At 40.0% G+C, this 21,771-nt stretch overlaps 1 protein-coding gene across 2 annotated transcripts in view; it reads right to left on the bottom strand.

Moving 5' to 3' along the window:
• Positions 1 to 1,185: 1,185 nt before the first annotated feature.
• Positions 1,186 to 21,771, bottom strand: part of DHX35 (DEAH-box helicase 35) — a 46,213-nt gene continuing 25,627 nt past the window's right edge. Inside the window, exons 13-22 of one of the 2 annotated variants that reach the window (XM_050917313.1) lie at positions 19,562 to 19,686; positions 18,335 to 18,389; positions 15,739 to 15,834; positions 14,310 to 14,404; positions 13,585 to 13,662; positions 12,104 to 12,233; positions 11,318 to 11,399; positions 10,466 to 10,537; positions 8,214 to 8,352; positions 1,186 to 2,559 (exon numbers count right to left, since the gene is read on the bottom strand). In XM_050917313.1, the coding sequence (XP_050773270.1) occupies positions 2,515 to 2,559; positions 8,214 to 8,352; positions 10,466 to 10,537; positions 11,318 to 11,399; positions 12,104 to 12,233; positions 13,585 to 13,662; positions 14,310 to 14,404; positions 15,739 to 15,834; positions 18,335 to 18,389; positions 19,562 to 19,686 (917 nt within the window). In that variant the 3' untranslated portion in view covers positions 1,186 to 2,514. The remainder of the gene's footprint in view (positions 2,560 to 8,213; positions 8,353 to 10,465; positions 10,538 to 11,317; positions 11,400 to 12,103; positions 12,234 to 13,584; positions 13,663 to 14,309; positions 14,405 to 15,738; positions 15,835 to 18,334; positions 18,390 to 19,561; positions 19,687 to 21,771) is intronic. The other variant, XM_050917315.1, reaches the window with a different exon arrangement.

Below are 21,771 nucleotides of genomic sequence, written 5' to 3'. Positions count from 1 at the left end.
CTAAGACTGTGTTGCACAGAGCCTGCTTCAAGCCAGCATTATCAGTCTATGTAACCAAACTTATTTAAAACACAGTACTATGAATCAAGCAGGCAAAGCCTAAGGCCTGAATTTCACAAAGCAACTAGTCATTTTAGTAGCCTCACACTGTGGGTGAAAGCCCTTTAAAGGGGACTGATTTTCAGACAGGTGTGGGCATTGTACTCGGTTCTTTTCTGTTAAGCTGTCTGTTTGGATACCAAGATATTAAGGAAGCCAGTATCATTAGTCACCCTTGGCCCAAATCTTCAGAATCAAGTGCGTCTGTTCTGACAGGGTGCTGCCTCTAGCACTGTTAGTACAGTGGAAACTTATGTAATTTTTCTACTGGGGAGACTGGGATTTCTTATACAGACCTATTCCACTTGTTCAACTGAAGACGCAACTGGTTACATGTTGTGACACCACTTTAAAATCTCTGTGCTCCTAACTTTGCATGAGTCATAAAGGCCTCGCTAGGTACAAGGATTCAAAGGATCAAGAATCAAATTATTTTGCAACAGGAAGAAACATTGGCCATGTAGCAGTGTCGGCCTCTGGAGCACAGAGTTCAAGTGCACCTGGTATTCCCAGAAATGCCAAATTAATTGGATGCTCTGCGTGGCCACATCCCAATGCAGATCAGCATGCTACAATCACGGAAGAATGGCAATAATCACTAGCTAACTAGTTGGGTGTGTGGGAAGGGATATATTCTCAAGCCTTCTTGATTCAATTATTTTATTTCTCTAGAGAATGTTTCCGGAGGACAGAGCAACATGGAAAGTTTACAAGTCTTTGTATTCAGCTCTCTCTCTCTTCCCCTTTAAGAGGAAAAAACTACATTGTATCTTTTTATTTAGTGCTTTTGGTGTTCCTCCCACAGTACAGTACACAGAGACACTCCCTGCCCCAAAGAGCTTACAATCTAAGAGAAAGATACAGAGAAGATGGGTTGCACTGGGAAATCCGGGGGCGGGGGGGGGGGGGGGGACAGACAGTTTGTCATACTCCCAGTGCCACACACTGAGGCTAACAGAACTTATTTTTTGCGCTGGCGATGAGGACCTAGACACTGCACAGACCACACACTTCACACGACAGAACAAGCTTTGTGGGAGGCAGCGATGTAAATGAAGTTTTGAGAAATGATGTGCAAGGCAGCCCTATGGCAAGAAGACATTTATTCTATGTAGAAAGTTTCACTTATTTACACACTTCTTAGAAATGGAAATAAAATTATATAGTTAACATGTTCCAAAGAAGCACATCAACCAAACTACTGTCCTTACAAAAATAAAACTCTCAAACCACGTTTCTAAAATAAATATCATTCAAAAGGGTAAGAAAAATAAATACACATGTACCCAAACAACTGTGCTTAAACACAAAGGGGTAATGTTCTTTATGAAAAAGACAGTCATGGGGTCTCAGTTAAACCACTAGCTGCTGAAAATACCCCTGTCCCACTGGCACAAGAGGAGGAGAGTCCTCAACAGCAAAGAGTATATTGTTTTAATAAAAATATATAAAGGACTATGTTCCTGATCGAGGGAAGTACAGAGCATTTTAATCTTTGCTGAATCTTGCTAAAAGCAGCATTCCTATGAGGTTTCCCTTCTGAAATCTCATGAGGATTCTAAGTGTTAAGAGAGGCTGGCACATTTATTTTTACTCAGAAAATAAAGCTAAGCCCCACCTGTGAGCCTGCATAAATCCTGTTCCACAACAGAACACGTGCAAACATCTCACGGTTGATCAAAATGTAGCCCCCTCCTAAACGGCAGAGCAACAGCAAACCCAAAGAGATTTCCCTACTGCTGAATAGTGTTTTTCAAGTATGGAAACCATTAATTTCAAATACAGCACTATCTACAGAACAATTGTTACAGGATGGGGAAAGCTTGACTCACAGAGAGGAAGATTCTGCAGCTTCAGGGCAACATCATACGAATTAGGCACAGTTAAACACAGTATCAAGGTTTCCATGGCAGCCTCTTACATTTTAAGGGCCAACTCATTGTCCTCCATCTACCCACTTTCAGCAGGCAGTCTCAGGATGGCCAGCAATATTCACAGTGCTCCAAGAAATGGGAAGCGGGGCATCCTGAACCCTGGTCCTCTCTCTCAAAGCATGCTGTACCATGCTAAGCATTTGGTTTCTTTCCTGGAGGTTTTGAGTCTTTGTGGTCCTGTGTCTCCCCCTCCCCATTTATATTCTGATCATTTGTCTACCTATTAAAAAGAGCAACATATCCAGGTTACAGAGAGTGGTCAATTAGGCCAAGGAATAATAAGTCCACAATGCAAGCTCTACTTAGGTTTACAATGTATTGGTCATGCATAAAGCCCTACAGGATCCTGGCAGGCATTTAAACATTTAATTGATGTGGGGTCAGGTCGCTAAATGAACTGACTACTGAATGGACTGTAGCCAGCTTTGAATTAGTGGTGGGTTTTGCATCTGATGTCACAAGGCTCAACAGGCACATCAAATCAGTGGTCATCTACTTTAACTCTCTTTGCTTTCAAGGAAAGATGCTGTAAGAGAAAGAAAAAAAAAGTGCTTAATACATATGGCACAATCTCATAAAAATCCAAATACAGTGTATTGAATCAGTCTCCGTATCTGTAGTTCAGAATACTTTATAAAATCAACATAAATCATGTTGTTTCTGTGGTTGTGGGTTTTTTTGTTTGTTTGTTTTATTTTTGGTAAAATGCATCATCAAATCTTAATGATCCTCTGGAAATAAATGCAGAAACTCCAAAAGCCAAATTTTCCCTAAGGTATTTAACTGGTCCTAGTGCACACATTAATACTTAAACAATTTGCAAGAGGAAGCAACTCATCAGTGTTTACTAATGCAGATTTTCTATGCACAAAATAGTATTTACCTCTACCTACTTGCCTGATGGTGTAATTACCAGATGTGTGCATGCAAAATGATATATTTACTAATGCTGCAGCGGCAGTTCTATTCGCCCTTTGAATATTTCACCCTTAAAATCTAATAGGAAAGAAAAAAGTGCCATGGAGAAAGTGTATACCGAAGAGGACCCAAGAAAGGGTACAATCCCTCAAAGGTACATTCACTTTAAGGAGTGAAGCATATGTGATTACTGCTCATGCTTGTGACCAAACCACAGGAACCGAAAAAATAAAAATAAAAACAAAAACATGATTAGCTTTTTGATCAGGGATAATTTGTTTTAGACCTAGTGATTGAAGGTATCAAGGTTCCAATGTTTCTGGGGCCTGGTCTACACTAGGGTGTGGGAGGATCGATCTAAGTTATGCAACTTTAGCTACGTGAATAATGTAGCTGAAGTCGACGTACTTAGATCTACTTACTATGGTGTCTTCACTACGGTAAGTCGACTGCTGCCGCTCCCCCGTTGATTCTGCCTGCACCTCTTACCGAGTTGGAGTACAGGAGTCGACGGGAGAGCGCTCGGGGATCGATTTATCGCGTCTACACTAGATGCAATAAATCAATCCCCACTGGATCGATTGCTGCCCGCCGATCCGACCGGGAGTGAAGACATACCCTTAAACTTCTTAGTGTGCCACAAAGATTTCTCTGCTAAGCACTCCCAGTCGATGATATCTTGACCTAAGTGGTTTCAACATGAGACAACAACTTTACAGATGTTTGAGTGATTTATTTTTGTTAGCCTGTAGTACTCAAATACCACTGCTTCTGCAAGCATCCAGTCATATGTTTTTATGGTGCACCAAGGATAACATGGAGATTCTGGTACCTTTAGTCCATGAAAGAGAAAGCAGCAGAGTTATTTATAAATTAACATCTGCCATTTGTGTGTCTTAAAAAGCAACTAAGACACTTCAGCAAGATACTGAATTAGTGAGCTTTCCCAACGCCTCTTTGAAAGACATTCTTCCCTGTACCCTTGTGGACTCTTCCATCATCACCAGTGGGGGGAATTTTTTTATTCCTTAAAAATGAGGAAAGTTTAACGTATTCTTCAAACATCTATAGTTAACTGTATGTTAATATATGTAGCCAACAAAAACTCTTTCATATGGGAGCGTCGCAGTTCATATTCACTTGTCTTTGTGTGGGATCAAACTGGCTGCAAATAGCTTGTACAATCACACTTCTGTGAGACTAGCATCAATGCAGAGATCACCTAAGTGGGTTTATATTAGTGTCATGTGAACAGCACGTTTCATGATTAACAGAAGAGAAGACCCCACAGGGGACTTAGGAGCACTTAATATTTTTTTTTTAAAACCCTCCATGAATTTGCCCAATCTTACCTCACAAACCTCCTCTCTATATCCCTCCCCACTTACCTAGTGTTGTCCACCACCCTGTCCTTTCACTTGGCCTCTCCCCTGCAGCTCCTGTTTGTCTTACAGAACACAGGCAAGGCCATAACAAGGCTTCCCCCCACACCCCAAATAACTAATGTATTTTATTCCTTGCCTATTGCCTGTAATTTCTCGCTTCCTTTGCTACTAACTCTGTATTAACTACACACTGGGTTTTGAGATTAGGTTTATGATTACACTGTCCCAACGTAGGTGTGAGCAGCAGTGTGCACCAAAGTGCTGTGCTGTAATTTCCCCATGTGAATACCGCAGGTGCCAATTAAAAGGTTCCTGGTTTGCACTAACGCAATCCTCTTCACACAGGTCTACATTAATGCGAACTAGAAACCCCCTTTAGTTGGCGCTCGCAGTGTCCACACAGAGAAGTTACAGCACAGCACTTTGGTGCTCACACTATTCACACTCCCATAGTCCCAATTTAAGGGCAGTGTAGACACGCCCTTAGTGAAATATGCTATAACAAAATTAAGTAGTTCATTTATTCTGATTTTTACCCCAAAAAGTCAAAGTGAAACTAAACCAAGGCTCTAGGCACCACAGATCGAATATAAAACAATGTTTATCTTTTATACATTCAGCAAATTCACCTAAGTCTTGGGGTAAAAGGGGAAAGGCAAGCAGAAAAACAACAAAACCTTCCCCTCCCTAGGATGAAAATGATTCTTAGGGCATGTGGCAAAGCTGAACAGATTTGATCTCTTTCAGACCAAACAAGAGGGTGATGGTGGTGGAGTGAAGTCTTAAAGTCATCACTGAGAACACTCTGCTAGCAGTTCTGTCTCTATTAAACCAAAGGAGCTTTTAGATCAAGCATTTTCAATCATCATAATGGTGGCAATATCGCACAGGGAGGGAGATAGTCACTCCAGATAGGCAGGTCCTAAGCCATCGGTATAGTGTAAAACACCAACTCTTCCAAATTAATCATAATCCATGTAAAGATCTGAGCCACAAGGATTCCAGTGGGAATGTTGACTCATTTCCTTCTAATGCCATGCTTGAGGCACGTGTATTGAACAGCAGCAACAGAAGCCCAAGGCCTGCCTTGCAGTGTCATTACCACCTAAGCCAAGCAAATTATGGAATACTCAGTAGAGACCCTTCAATCTAGGAATCATTCTGGGTCAGTTCTATGGCCTGTGTTATACAGGAGGTCAGGCTACATGATCATAATGGTTCCTTCTGGCCTTGAAATCTACAAATCACCTGAGAAGTCCATTTATAGCATGGTAAACATCCTATATAAACAGATGAATTATCCAAGTTTCACATTTTAGAAAATCTCTGAAATCACTTACATGGACATAATGCCAATGCTCTGCCGTATTCACATTGCTATGTCTTGCTAACAAATGAACTCACAAAACCATGAAATAATAAGAAGCTCTCATAGGCATATCGAATCTTTAAGAGGATAAACTTCTCTAAAACTCCTTCAGTGTCGCCAAGATATGGACAATAGGGATCAGATTTTCAAGAGGTCAAGTTCACAAATATGCATGCAAAACTACATGCAAAATTAGTGTGCAGAAACCCCGCCCCTCCCCAAAAAACAAAAAAAAAACACCACACACACATGGCTATTTAGCTACATTTCCACATCCAATTCTCTTATTTGCATGTGCAACTTTGGAATTTGCTCAGGTAAATTAGGCACGTAATTTTCACTTGATCTTTTGAAAAATCATGTCTGAAGTTTTTATTACAGTATTGTCCTGCATTTGAGCATCACAATACCAGATCTCATTCCAATACAGATTAACAGGTTTCCGTTCTGGATCCCTCCACATCGGAAGAGGCTTGTTCCACAAGTGGAGCTGCATATTCCTATTCCATGCAGATTGCTCCTGCACAGATGGTAGTGGTTGGCTTGAATAGAGCCTCACAACAATACTGCTCTTTGTGTGCCCATTTTATGGCCACCCTGAAAAGTACCAGAATTTGGCTCTTTGCCACTGATACTCCCACATCATTGTTTTGCTGGAATGTTGCCCATCAGAAGAGCTTTATGAAGATTCACACAGAATCTCATGATGCATGTGGAATGAGGCTGTTTGGCATTGCTTTATAGTAAGTACCTCTCAAATTCCACTAAGGTTAGGACTGAGTAATTAGTCTTCTTCCCTGAATGATCACACACGTGACATCCATTTGGTCACCTCTACTGCTCAGTGTTTATGTACAGTCTGCTATTGCAGAGACTAGCTTCAGTGTCACAAGCACAGGGATAATATTCCACTCTATCGAGACTGCTCTGACAGTGCCTAATGAAGGTGGGTAGATGAATGAGAGCAAAGTCTAAACAAGACGAGGTGCTGAAAATTCGCAGGAATAAGTGGCAGCTACTGGAGATGTACATGTATGCTCTTTGTGGATATGACTCATGACATTCAGGGGCCATACTCAATCTGTCACTGCTCCTGTCTTCCCAGATAGCAAGAACTTGTACGGCCTTTATTCATGCAGGGTCAATCAAGAGACTGCAGCATCTCCTCTCTCTGAGAGAGACCTTGTCATAGTGATTGATATACACACATCATTCACAAGCTACATTACAGCAACAAGCTCTGCTTAGGGCTACCCTTGAAGAGGATTCATAAGTTTTAGCTGGAACACAATGCAGCAACTTGCCTCTGAGATGCTACAAGGCTATTGTGCCAATGCCTCATGTTCTGCATTAGTTACCTGTTTGCTTTTGGATACTATGCAGGATGTGCCATTGGTCTAGGACCCTATTACCTAAGAAGTCACCTCTTTCCCTGTTCCCCATTGAAGCAGTTATCTGCTGGATGCTCTTGCTGTTCAGAACTGGTGGCAGGGCTCTCTCTGCTGAGTGTTCCTGCCTGTGGCACTTACTCCTTTCAGGGGCCTAGGGCCAGAGTTTGGCTACTTTCAGGCCCAGAGCAAAGCTTTTTTTTTTTTTAAATAGGCTTTTAGCTAGAGGGATAGCATCAACTGGAAAAAAATAAGAAACATCTGTCTGAAAATGTGGTGCTTGCTGTCATTATTGGTACCTGCCAATGTGGGTCATTTTTCTATTATTTCACTTTGTGCATTTGAACCACTTTGTGTACAGGGAAGCAAAACAATTACCCTTTTAAATAAATAAATAAATAAAAAGGGATGTACTATTTCAAAGATCACAGCGAAAGAACACGACAGTACTCCTCACTCAGGTCCTGTGGCTCTAATCAACTTCCAATTTAACTGCCTGAAGCCTAATTTTTGCTATTTAATTGTTATGGTGCCTTGGGGCCTCAGGAATACATGTTATATAACTATACATCCAGCTACCTCACGTCTTGAACCAATCTCTTTAATGTAAGATGCTAAGTACACAAATAAACTTGTATTAAGTTTATCCATAGAAGGACACTTCTTTCCAAATTTTAACTTCTAATCTATTTTCCTAAGTAACAGAGCAATTATCATTTATTTGCTTGAAATAAAAAAGTGGTGGGTACTGCCAAGAAAAACTTTAAGGCACATGACGATTTGAGCCATCTCAAGTTTACACTTACCTACAGCAAGTCAACAGAACTGCTGAGAGAAGTGCTACTGAACACATATCTCTGAGGATAGACTAGTTCTGTGCTGAATTTCCAAATGGACTTCAAATGGACAAATGCAACTCTGAGCTAGCGTCCAGACAGGCTGTACTCCTGTATGGTAAACAGAGCTCTTGCAAGGGTAATGCAAAGCAGAGTTCTATATATTAAATCCCCTTAAATGAGTTACACCCCAAGTCGTTTCTATTCCCACCAAACAAAAGAAAAATAGTGGAGGAAAAATAAAAAAGCTTTAAGTACAAGAGCTGTCAATACAGCAATGATACCATTTGGTGTCTATGTCGAGTCCGTACCGTTCCTTCTTGGTAAAAGTGAGGTGCCAGTTCCAATAGCCAAGTGGATTCAATAGCAGTCACATCTCTCATGTAGTACCTGGAGGTCTGTATGACTTCATTGTAGACTACCCTGAAAACACAGAGAGAGAAAAAATGAGACTATGCTATATAGCATAGAGGGACTTGTCTCTGATTGTCTGAACATTCCACACTACAGAGATTACAGAGTTATTTCACGTAGAAGATGCCATTGGGTAGTCTCTGCTGTGTGGCAGGAGCGTCAATTACAAAATGCCCTCCAACCCACGCCCACCAAGGTGCTCAGAGGCAGGGCAATAAAAAGATTTTTCAAACTCCACTAAAAAAAATATCTCCACAAAACCATTTGGAAGAACAGACCAAGGGGAGGGAGTAACAAGAAGAAAAGGGAGGAGAACTTGTAATTCTGGGGCCAAGAGCTCTCATACTAAACACCTCTGAAGGGGAGATTTTAGGTGTTGTGGGTGGAGTGTGACTGAGAAGGATGTCAAGGGTTGAGTGCAAAACTCTAGGCCCATCAGAGTTTAGTAACGCTCCACAACTTAATATGACGGTGGGATCCCTGACTGCAGGCACTAGTCAGGACAAGGCTTACGGGAGGAAAAGCGTTTTGAACAATGCCAGGACATACACTGCTTCAAGCTTTAGAAAGCAAGCATGCCAGTTTAGAAATAATCTGCTACATCCTAGGCAGCCATTGCCAAGAATGCAGGAAAGTTCTCTCTAAGGCCTGTTACAATGACCCTCCACAGGGACTAAATCATCTCCAGTCTCACACCCTGCTCTCTCACGCATCCAGTTCATAACCTCACCACACGGAGCCATCTTCCATACACAACAAAAAAGACAAAGCAATCGCCATGCTGCTTAGAGGGGGGAACTCTTTTGAGAACAGAAGGTTAGTGAATGGAAGCAAGAGGAAAGTTCTCACTCTTCTCTTGTTCCCCAAGACAACCACTGACCCATTCGAATGCATCTAAAATTTGAGGAAAACCAAATTAAAACAAGAAGTCAGAAGTCACTATACTCACAGTTGATAGACAAAACACAGAGCAAAATACTACATTCTTCCCTTACAAAGAGCAAAACCAAATCAACCCAGCAAACACTGTCTATAGCCCAGTATATTGATTCACACATAACATGCCCTAAAAGCACAACTAAACAAGTGGAGGTAGAAGGAAGTTGAAGGAGGTAAGTTCTAATAGAACCAGCACAGTTAAGACTGAGTGATCTGAATTCTATCTCCATCTTGAGCATCAACAGAATTGATTGCTAAGTTCCAATCAGTTACACCGGTGCAAACGCTGTGCACAGGTGTCACTGAGGATACTATTCAAAGACAATCAAGTTGCACAGGTGTCACTGAGAGCCTAATTTAGCCTGCAAAGTTTTTCTCACTGGTGATTATGCACAAGGTTGCAAGAACCTAGCTCAACTCCAGGAGCCCAGGCTGCAGTTGCTAGGCTGCTAATTAGAAAAACATTTTCATTTGTTTACTAAGCACTTTTGATATGGAAATCAATGACACACAAACATGTAATATCCCAAGAGGACATGTGGGTTTTAAAATGTGATTCTAGTCACTTCTTCCACAAATCTGTTTATACTGTCACACCTTTCTTTTCCTGAAGTATTTTGTCTCTTCCATTTTAGATCGCAAACTTCCTGGAGGAGGAACAGTGTCCCGGTGTGTCATGTACATTTACTGCACTATATAAAAGTGTGTAATAAAAGTAACTACTATCTTGTTTCGTTCAAATTTGTCTTTTTAAATGGGATGGCCTCATTAGCCTCCACATTAACATCAACATCACTGAACTAAGATAGCCTTCCCAATGGGTCAAGGGACCCTCCTCAGAGAGCAATTCCTGTGAGTGATTTTACCTGCAGCACAAGGCTCTGCATTCTGGTATTTTTTAGGAAGGGGCCACCTGCCTCCCCTTTCTCATCTTCACAGCTCTTAATACTTTTTAGTACCATGTTAATGCCACTTTTCCATATGCTCCCCACCTAGCAGTTTTATTTGGGTGTTGCCTAAAGACTGAAGAAGCCTCCTTTGAACTTACATTCCAGGAATCAGGATCTTCCAGATGTTTTGTTACACTGATGCAGAATGGAGTTATTAATGGGAATCTCCTAACAATGCCTGATGTGGAGTGTCTCCTGATCTAGGCAGACAAATGAAACCAGCTCTAGCTTACCAGCGAGGAGGTTTCTCTGCATACAGCACTGAGGTGGGATGGATGTGCAGTTCCTGGTCATCACGGATAGTCCTTGAAGAGAGGGTATTATTTCAGATTTAGCAATTGCAAATTTATTCTTAAAATTTATTTACTGGTGACCTTTCAGCCCCAGTCAAAATGCTAATAAATTTGAGTACTGAAAGAGCTGGAGCAAGGTAAAGGTGCAAAGCTAATGCACTGGCCTTTCAGTTGCAGAGATCAGGCCCAAATTCTGGCCAAGACACCAGTGAAAAAGTTTGGAGTTATCATTCTATGGGTTTGTCTACAGGAGGAGTTATTCCTGATTGATTAACTCCATTTATAGACATTCTTATTCCAAAATATGAATATCAACAAATGGAGTTCATCAGGAATAATTAATTCACTTTAAATTCATACCCTACATCATTCCAAAATACTTTTCATGTGTAGATAAACCCTAACACTGAATGGTTTTCTGCCCAAATCACAAGAACAAGGTCCTGCAGGCTTGGATTAAGGTGCACTGGAGGTGCTATGGAATTGAAGCATTTATAGTTCCTGCTCACATTAGCACGTTAGTTAGTAACTATTAACAATTCCCCTCTATCAACCTTACTAACTGTCATCATTTAACCAACAAGAGAGGTGATAAACAAGCAAACAGCATTTGGAAACTGTTACATGTGACACTGCAAGACCTCATTAATTTAATGAGCCAACAAAACTTTTCTTGCTAGTCTATCTAGAGCAGCATCTGTTTGTTGACTATCCAGATCTGTCAATTCACAGAAGCATGCTAAATAAAAGGACAGTTCTAAGGAATTATATAGATCTACATACATATTTTACCTGTAAGCTCCAGTGGAGTGGCATTTAGCTGCGTTAGCAAAGAATCCAGAAACGATACACCTCAGAACAGGATCTGGGTCACCTAAAGAAGGGAACTGACATGTTATTCTGCAAAATGTATTTGATAAACTAAGAGCTGATGCAATGACAAAAAAATCTCCTAAATACTGCTCTGTCATCAAAAGCAAGAGACTCAGGATTCTTTATTTCCCTCTCTCCGGTTTCACAATAAATCTCAATTACTATGTAAAAAACAAAGGTGCCAGAGTACCTCCCCTGGAGATAGTACCAACCGTAGCAATCTCACAGGGTACTATGAGGATTAAGTGGTTGCACAGTGATTTTTAGAGGTGGTGAGCACTTGCAACTCCAACTGAAATCAACAGGAGCTAGGGGTGTTCAGCACAACTGAAAATCAGCTCCAAAATGTTTATACAATGCCTTGATCGTAATGAGAGATTGTCAAAGGTATAAATGGGAGGTGCGTGAAAATCTCTCATTAGGTTTTATCTATGAAGTTATTATTAATTACCACTACACAACGCTGCTGCTATCAATTAAGCCACCAAGCTTTGAAGAAATTCTAATTGTAAAAATGGGCTCAAGTGATGCTTTGGAAAAGTATATTTTGAAATCCCAGTTTTATTTAACATACATTATTTTTAGGCTGACAAGACAACAGTATTTCTTGAATGTAGTAAGAAAATAAATCGACAGTTGGGCGACTCAATATTCAGATAAACTCCAACAGGTATGACACACAAATCCTCATTCAGCGGCTCCTACCTTCACTGGATTTCTTTGGTACTTTAAATTTGACAAGAAGCTTTTTCAGCTGCTCCCTCACAGTGGTTGCTCTGACAAGCCCTTTGTAGTTTAGAAAGTGTTCCTGACACCACTGAGAACTCTTGCTGTGCTGTATAGCAACAACAATACAAGAACAGTTACAAATGCCACAGTAAATCTCCCTACTGCAAAGTGTAATCTAGTTCTGTTCCCCAACCACTGTGTTGTGTTCTGGTATTTACCGATTTGCAGTGGGAAGTTAACTGCAGCCAGTATGCATATGAACTGCTACTGCCTGCACACTGTATTTCAAATAGAAATAATGGCTTCCAGTTCATAAACTCATTTCCAGCACTTATTTCCTAATATATTTGACTCATTTCTTGGGATGTGGTGGGGGAGAACAGTGTCAGCTATTTCATACTATCACATAAAAGTGCTTCATCTCAGTATAAATTAAATCTGAGTCTTTTTTTTTTTTTTTTTTTTTTGGCCCAAGCCACAAGTAGACATCTCTGTACTTTGTTTTCCAACATGCACAAAGATAATCAGTTCAAAATACATTTAAGGCCTGGTCTATACACAGTTTTTGTAACAGTGTAACAACTTCGGTTAGGGTAGAGCTCCTAGTGCAGACACAGTTATATATGTGCCTTACATTAGTATAGCTTATTACCTTTCCCAGCACATGTACTATCCTGGTACAGTTAAGGATGTACAACCTGAGTATTTAGACAAGCACTAAGATTTCAATTAAACCTCACCGATCACCAAGCACTTTAAGCCATTGACAAGACTTTATATAATGATTAGGGATGGGATTTTCAAAAGGAGCTTGGAGGAGTTAGGTGCCCAACTTTCATTGAAATTCAAAACTATCAACAGACAGTAAATGAGAACAAGAATTTCCATGTTCCTTTGAATGTCCCAGGATAACTGAAGATATGGAAGTTACAGTTAAGGGCCTGTGCCTTACACAGCCACAGACTTTACGTCTTGCCAACACAGTGGGATTATGTGAGCATCTGTGACAAATGTAGCCGTTAATTAATTAAACAAAAAGGTATATTAGACCCTTGGGTCCATAGCTTACATAGGCTCAAGCTTCTAGGATTTTTATAGCAGGTCTATACTAATGCTTAAGTCGATCTAACTTACATTGCTCAGCAGTGTGAAAGACACACACCCCCGAGTGACAAGTTACAGCAACCTAGGCGCTGTCCAAACTGGTGCTGTGTCGGGGGAGATGCTCTCCTTTTGACATAGCTTCTGACTTTTGCAGAGGTGAAGTAATTATGCTGATAGGAGAGCACTCCCCTGTCAGCATAGAGCATCTTCACCAGACACACTGCAGCTGCGCTGAAGTAGGGTTTGTAGCGTAGACTTGCCCTTAGTTTTGAGCATCAGGCATTAAAACCACTGGAACCCACCCTCTCCCCTTCCTCATCCTCAGGAATCCACCTGCACTCTAACCTGCTTACTTTAATAAAAGCTTCATAAACATTAAGCATAGTGAGATGATCTCCCTCTTCCACAGCAAATTTTCTGTGTTTCCTGATCTGGAAAAAAGAGAAGAAATGTATTTTTATATAGAAATTAGTTTTTTCCAAAGGTCGCTACCCTCAGTTTTTACTGTCTTGAGTATTTAGTGACCTTTAACTCTTATCATGTAACACCTCTCCCTTAACTGATATGCATGTTTCGCTATCCAACATACTATATTTTCAAGGCAGAACTCTAAAACTGAAATTAAAACTCATTTGCACAAAGGAAATGGGATTTACTTACTGTGTGCAAGATTAGACTCAGCAGGATTTCTACCTCTGAATTAACCATTTCATATTAAATAATTTTATCAGCCTGAAAATAAATTTACTTTTTTCTCTCAAAGGGAAGTTCAAAACGGACAATCTTCCTTTCCATGCACCACAAAACGGACTACTATCAACTTATGATCCTAACATTTCCAAACACTTTCCTAACCTTCTGTAGTACAAGGCCTCCATCGTTAGCCAAGGACTGTCTGCAGGTTTCACTACCATGCAGCCTCCCTTTCTCCATTACCAAACAGTATTGGCATGGACAGAAAACCTCACTTCCACTCTAGCACGTCAGACTTTACATGTTCCTAATAGATATTAATAGCAGAGTTGGCAGACACTCAAAGATGTGGATTAAGTGAAGAAAATTATGAGACCGAACTTACAGCCTGAGCCTTTTGGTTTGGAGGGAACATAAAGATGTTCTGAATCTGCATCATGGCAGCAATGCTCAAGATCTCTTGGGAGCAGCCAAAGTTTCCTGTAAAATAAGTGGTGAAAGAAAATAAAGTTTCTTGCTTCCAGGATTATGAACAAAGGAAGGAGAAATTTACCCTTAGATTTTCCAGAAGAAAGTATTTTACAGCAACGATGGGGGGGGGGAACTCTTATTTCATTGCAAAGGAGGTCTTTGCTGATAAAAAGCCCCTTTTTGTAACGTATGATGGGGAGTTGGACGGGGGACATTTAGGAATCTCTCAGCAGTGGATCACTCAGTCCCCTGCAGCAGCAATCAGATACATGCAATCAGCTGTGCCATCGCATCTGCATGTTGTCATACACAGACCTTAGAATCAAGGACTGGCAAATGCCTGTTACGTTTTTGTCTGCACTTAGAGTACAGAAATAAAGAATATGCATGATTTTTTACATATTTAAGAGAGGCCTTTGTTACAAAGTATGCTTGTATGTACTGGGCATACATTAAAAACAACTTTTCTTAAAAAGGTTTGTTCCTTCTTTTCCTTAAAAGAGAACTTGGCAAATTATGAAGCTTGTGAAAGATATCAAAAAGCAGCTCTGCCTGCAGTACAGTGTGGGCAGATTCACTCCAACACACAGCTTTGCTAATATACCCCATTCTCTATATTTCAGTCCTTGAGAACAGGGCATGAACTGTGAGGAAATGTATGTTGGTTCTGTGATGAATATATATTTTCACTGGAGACTCAACTGAAGATAAACTTATTTCACTGGTGGCCTTAGTAAGCACTTCAAACCAGGTAATCAGAAATCAGGGGTTAAAGCACTAACTCATTGCTCTGCAAAGACTCATACTTGCTCTTAAAAATTATCCTCAGAACTAGTCCCATTAACTCCAATAGGATTACTCTCCATGCATAAAATTAAGCATGTGCATGAGTCTTTGCAGGATTGTGGCCTCCTATTATACCACTGAGCCCCGCAGTTAGGAACTACTATTTATTGTTTATTACCTAAGAGGTAACCTTGTGGAAGCTGAACAACTCTGTAAAAGATGTTGCCCGGATCCAAAAGCACAACCACCCCAAAGCATTTTTCTGCTGGCATGGGGACCAATCAGTTTCAAATCCTTTAAGGTACATTGGTGCAATACTTGCGGGTCATGAATATAAATATGCCATGTTATACTAGATAGACTAACTCTGAAGTTAAGATTACAGGAAGGCCCGTGGGATGCACTTATGGTATCAAACGGTTTCTTGACTTCTTAACTATGTATCACAGCAAAATTGACTACAGCTTCTTTTAGATACACTAAATATTATTGTCCCTGGGTGGACAGTATCTTATACTCAACACAAGACTATTGATAGCACCTTGCCTTTTACCGACCTGATTCCAACAGCATCTTTGCAAACATAGGGTTCAAAGGGAACTCTGCTATTCTCATACCAAGAGGTTCTGTTAGGCGACAATGTTTATCCAGACCTGCAAGAATAATACTAAGTATTCAGAAAGCAGACCAAAATAGCATAGAAAATTACCTTAATCTTTGCGCCATCAGCTAATATGTAGCAGAAACTCACAAAAAAGCTTGTTGAGCTAACAAGTATCCAACTGGGAAATCGGGAGGCTCTTATAAATACCCATTAACTTTCCCATGAGTCCTCAGTACTTTTAAGCAAACACTATATTTACATAAACACTAGCTTCTTGCAGACACACAAGCCACACAAACCATGACTAAGTTCTACTGGCACCTCTAGTAATTCAGGATATATGGAACCACCAAGGTCAATGCAGCAATACAATGGTCACAGAGATACATTCTGTAATGCATTTTGTATACACCATTTGGAAACCATTTAACCCTGCAAAGTAGGTTTTGTAAGAAAACTTCCACCTACTCTTGTGGAATTTGCTTCCAAGTTATTAGAAAAAAAGAGCATTGATAAGAGAGGAAAAGATTGGGCTTGGCTAGCAGATACAGAACAAGTCTCTGGGGTGATAGGGTGCCATTTTTCTCAGTTATATCTACGTGGCTCATTGACAAAAATAATATAATATCAGCACTACAGTGCCTATTCCAGCTACAGGAAAAGTCAGCTGCAATCTGTTCTGCCTCATGCATCAGTAGCTAAATCAGCAGCTACATTCTAGCTCCAGAATGATGGCTGTTGGTGATGATGCAAAGAACAGAAGGATGACAGTTTGATTTTCAAATTATTATTACTGAGCACAGCGTTATGTCATTTTACAAAAAGAAAAGACTTGTAGCTTACAGTCTAAGTACTCTCTACCTGAAGAACTAAAATTCATTCTCTACCCGAAGAACTAGTTACTTAGATTGTGAGCTCTTTGGGGCAGGGATTATCATTTGTTTGGTATTTGTATCATGCCTAGGACCACGGGGTCCTGATCCATGAATGGGCTTATTTTTACTGCAGGGAGCATCAAGAATATAAATTTGCAGCTAAACATCAGTTTACTCACATAAAAAAGGGATTTAATCCCTATTGTAACTGCAGACACCAACACAACTTTAACTTTGCAGTTACTGCCTCCAAAATAAAAACAAAAAATCCCTTGGATATCTGAGAGTATCAGCTTGAATCTGAACAAAACACGCAACCTGCTCCAAGCGGAATGGCAGCGTGAGCAGCATTTCTTGCACTTCTAGAAAACATGTGGGAAACACCTCTGCACCTTTCTGCGATCCTGTCCAAGGGTGCAGGATTTTTGGCAGAACACCAAAGAGCTAATCAGGGATCTTATCTCCCTCTTAGTTTCAGTCCTCCCTAAGGTGGTTTTGCTGTGTATCTACCCTTGCATTACACTTCTGAGCCAATGGGAAAGCACTGGTTCTCAGCTCAAAAGGGTTGCCAACAATCAGATACCTCACAGGTGAAAACTCTCTCCTCCTGTTTTTACTGAACAGAATGAGCACACGGAAAACCATGGCCACAAAAGAACTTACAGCTCTAATGCTGTATGTCACAGCATGGCACCCATGAGTACAAGGAAAAAACAAACACAAGCCTCTTGGAGCCGCAGAAGCCTGCACAATGTATTTCAAACTTACTGCCCTCTTCCCAATGTTTCAACTGGGAAGCACACAGTCTTTGCTTCGGATACTTCTGAAATGAGGATAGGTATGTTTTTGTTTTGTTTTACTCCCTAGCTTTCTTATCAAAAGTTCCTAATGCGAGTGTGAAGGTGGTATCTTTTTACTGGAAAAATTATAAGTTTCTGTTACTGCTGTAGCATGCAACACAAAATGAAAGACATATTCACTGCACCAATTAAAAACTTCAGTGCCAAGCAATTTATCCAAGTGAACAAATGTCAATTTAAGTCCCTAACTTTAGGTACTGATCAACTTAGTATCCCCAACCTAGTTCCTAATGAGCACTTCATAATATTGTAAAATCAGGAACACAAGAACTGCCATTGCGAGCCAGACCAGTGGTCCATCTATCTCAGTATGTCATCTCTGACAGTGGCATATATCAGATGCTTCAGAGGCAAGTGCACAAAACTATGCAATAGACAATAATGGAATAATATTTCCTTCCTAAATCACAGCAGTTAAAGAGGAGTACTTGTGGCACCTTAGAGACTAACAAATAAATTGCTTTTGCTGATACAGACCAACACGGGTACCACTCTGAAAGCACTTAAAGACTGGCTTATGTTTATTCTCTGTGCATGAGATTTTACAGCCTTTTTAAAACTCCTGGGGTATTCTTGTTTGGAAAGGGAATAGAAGATACTTACAAGTCAAGACTGAGGTACATTGACAAAGTCTTGGACTTTGACCACAATAGAATCTAGTACAAATAGTATTCTCGAAAATAAAGATCTGGTTAATACTCAAGTTAATACCCACACACACATTAAAAAAAGGACTCTGTAAAATACACATTGATTTGGATTTGTTCTTTAGTAACAGACTATAAATATAACAATGAAAGTGTAGCATGCTCACCTCCTAAAGCATACAGCAGCTCTAATGCTTGCACCATAGACTGCGCAGGGGGCGGCTGTAAAGAAAAAAACTTTTTTAAGCTGTCACTGATATGGGAATACATGAAGTTTCCTAGTGAGAATTTTTAAGTCCGTCCTTCTTCAAGGAGTATTCCTGCCTCAAAGGCACCAATTCAAGCCCTCTATAGTCCCTTTTTCCCAGATGCAGTATTTTCCCCCAGCCTGCTCCTACAGATGGTAGAAGGTGTTTCAGAGCATCACCTGATGTCCTCAACTGACCAGCCTGGGTCATTAGACCCACAACTGAAAACCCTCTCCAGGTTCCTGCATCCCACTATGATGCTCTCAAGATCCTGTGACCACATGGAATAAGTCCAAGCTAAAAACACAAACTTGAATTGTCCAACATAGTGATACTATTACAGTGTCAGACCAATTGCTTCCTGAATTCTCTCAATTTAAGTTCTGTTGTGTTGGGTTTATCAAAGCAGATGTAACTGGAAACATTACAAGGAGATTCACTAAACAAAAAGTCTAATGATTGCTACTTGCCATTAGTTAATAAAAATTAAAGTAAGTGCAGAGGCTTGATACTGTTGATTTATCTTTTTCTCCACTTTACGGAAAGGCCTCCACAATTCTACTTCGGACAAATTGAGGGGTTTCGCCTTCTAAGTTATTCAAAGTCATTCTTGCTCATTCCTTGTTCTCAAATACAAACTGTACAACAGTCTAAAAATAGTGGCATTTCAGTAGTGCTGGCAGAATCATGGAAATCTGATACTCCTCCACAACACAATATTAGGCTATCAATTGCTTCTTCCAAAGTTAACAGAGTATTGGTTAGCAAACAATGACTTCTGGGCCTCAGATGGTCTGTACAGCACTTGCTGATGGTCCACAGAGAACAGGTAGGTCACATAATATGGGATCTTTGTCTTGGTTTCCAGGTGCATCTATAGGCATCCAGGAACTTTATTGCAAAGAAGAGCCTGGATAGCTGTAGAATCAACAGGAAACAAGGAAGAGCCAACCAATCACATAAGCCACTACTGTAGCTACCACAGGAACGTTACATGATTACAAATGGTACACTGATTAGGAGGTGGTCCATAAGACAGATAGAAAAGGAGATGCTCAACAAGCTATTTCTGTTACGTGGTCCACACTATAAAGAAGTTTGACAACCCTTGTAATACAGAATTTCAAACAGGAATCCAGGACTTACAGACAGGAAGGGGAACCTGAGCACGTTGTCTATCCCTAGAGCTTTCAGCTGCAGGATAACAGGGGCCAGGTTACTGCGCTGCATCTCAGGAATGGTAGATTGAGGCAACTTCTCAAAGTCTTCCTCTGTGGGGGGAGAAGTCAAAGCTCCATGTGATCATGTTTCAGATTCAAACACTGATTATACTGAGCCAATATCCTCTCACTGTCTCCAGTTTCAGTTTAGCATTGTTAATGGGAGTGTACATACTACTGAGGTGCTAACTGAACCAAAAATGACTGGAAGTCAAATAAAAGAAACTTATACCTCCCACCACACCATTTATGCGATTTGAATCCTAGTTGGCAAAATTATTATTAAATGTAAAAATAAAACTATTTAAATAGGGACTGTCAGGTTTGATAGGTTCCACATTTGACATACTTCTTAATTAACTTTTCAATGACTTTATACACATTTTTCAAAACTAAATATTTAATCTTTATTTCTCAACAGATAAAGAGTTTCTAAGCAGTCAGACAATAACAAATAAGTGTGCACACATTCTGAAAGCAAACATTTTTATTAAATGGAAAAATGCTTTTAAATGGAAAAAGCAAAGGCTTTTTACAAGGAGGAAAATATGTGTTCACGTTGGGAAGAATAACTCAGGGTCCTGTTATTAATACGTGGGCAATGAGTTCTTTAAAAGCATATAAAGCATCACTATTTGGGTTTTTGTATTTTAACCCCCACTTGCTATTTTACAGAGCCCTTTTTAAAATATTTTCCTTATAAGGCCCAAATCAGGAAAATATTTTCTACAAGGTCAACAAAAGCTGTATTTTACATTAGTCAGTTAACTTGTCATTCTAATGCTGTGACTTCATCAAACCTATAGTCTACACCCAGTACTGACTGCAAGTAGCTACATCAAGGTAAAAATTACCTGCGTCTTGTCTCCATTAGGATTTTACATCAAGTTCACTATTTTGACGTAAAAAACAAATCTTTTTTGCAGTGAAGACTTAGCTAAAAGTATCAATTAAGCTGGCTCTCCCAGCCCACAAAATAACTTATATGCAATAAGAGCTTTACACATTTGTGCCAGCACTACTCCCTTTAAAAATCACGACGATAGCCATGATGTTTAAGCTATTATGCAACATACAAAAAAACTCTGGTAATAACTTGAAAGATTTGGAGTATACTTGTGAGTGCGGAGTCCAGATATTGGCATTTCCATGAAAAATGCTGGAACACTAACTACATTGTATACTGACATGCAAATAAAGATCTTTGCTTCAAAATTCCTACTCTAGACTGCCATAAGTGCTTTCTTCAGCCAGGTATGCAGTCATCTGGACATTTGTATCAACTCATCAGAATTCAACAGTAAGCTATAATAACATAATTTAGCACAGATATGAGTACAACCAACCCCACTGTACACTTAATCCTCAAAAGTTGGTTAATGTGGGACAAATAGATAAGAGGTAGGAAGTCTTTGTTCAACATAAGAAAAAAGACAAAGCCTTTGCACATGGCTAGAAATAACACAAAAGACGAACAAGTCATTTTGAAAAGTTGCTCTCCCCAGTGAGCATACTAAGTCGCAGTACTGATAAAACTATGATTTATTGACTTTGGATCCACAGTATTATTTTGATTGTCTCCCCAGGTAGCGCATTACATGCTGTTTCAGATATGGAAGAGGTCATTAGTCAGATCTGGGATCACAGATGAGAAAGAGCTCGCAATATGGCTGTTCCCTGGAATCTGGGAACATGTATCTGATTTTCAAAGGAATGAGGGCTACACTAGTGAAAAGCATTCTACAGTTAACAAGACATGCATTGTAACAATGGAGTGTTTTAAATCACAGACCAACATAACCAGAGACCTACACAGTGAAGTGTACAGACAGCCTACTGGAAAGATGCCTTTTAATATAGTATTACACAAACTTTACTATGATAATTAATCTTAACCACACACAGAGCATGTACCCCCTACTCTCACTCCCACACAGTGCTGGAACACCCTCTTGCTAGAACTAGGACAATAGTAACCATGGTAGTACTCTGATTGCAAGCAGTGGGCTCATAAATACACAGAATAGACCACGTTTACATTTAAAATTGTAATTGTAGCTGACAGCCTAGAAATTTAAAGACACACTAGGCCTATTTAAATCTTAAAGCTTCAGTAAAACGAGAGGGAATCTGAAA

Source organism: Gopherus flavomarginatus, chromosome 11 (assembly GCF_025201925.1).
Source record: "Gopherus flavomarginatus isolate rGopFla2 chromosome 11, rGopFla2.mat.asm, whole genome shotgun sequence".
Classification (NCBI taxonomy): domain Eukaryota; kingdom Metazoa; phylum Chordata; order Testudines; family Testudinidae; genus Gopherus; species Gopherus flavomarginatus.
This window is presented reverse-complemented; position numbering and strand designations above follow the sequence as displayed.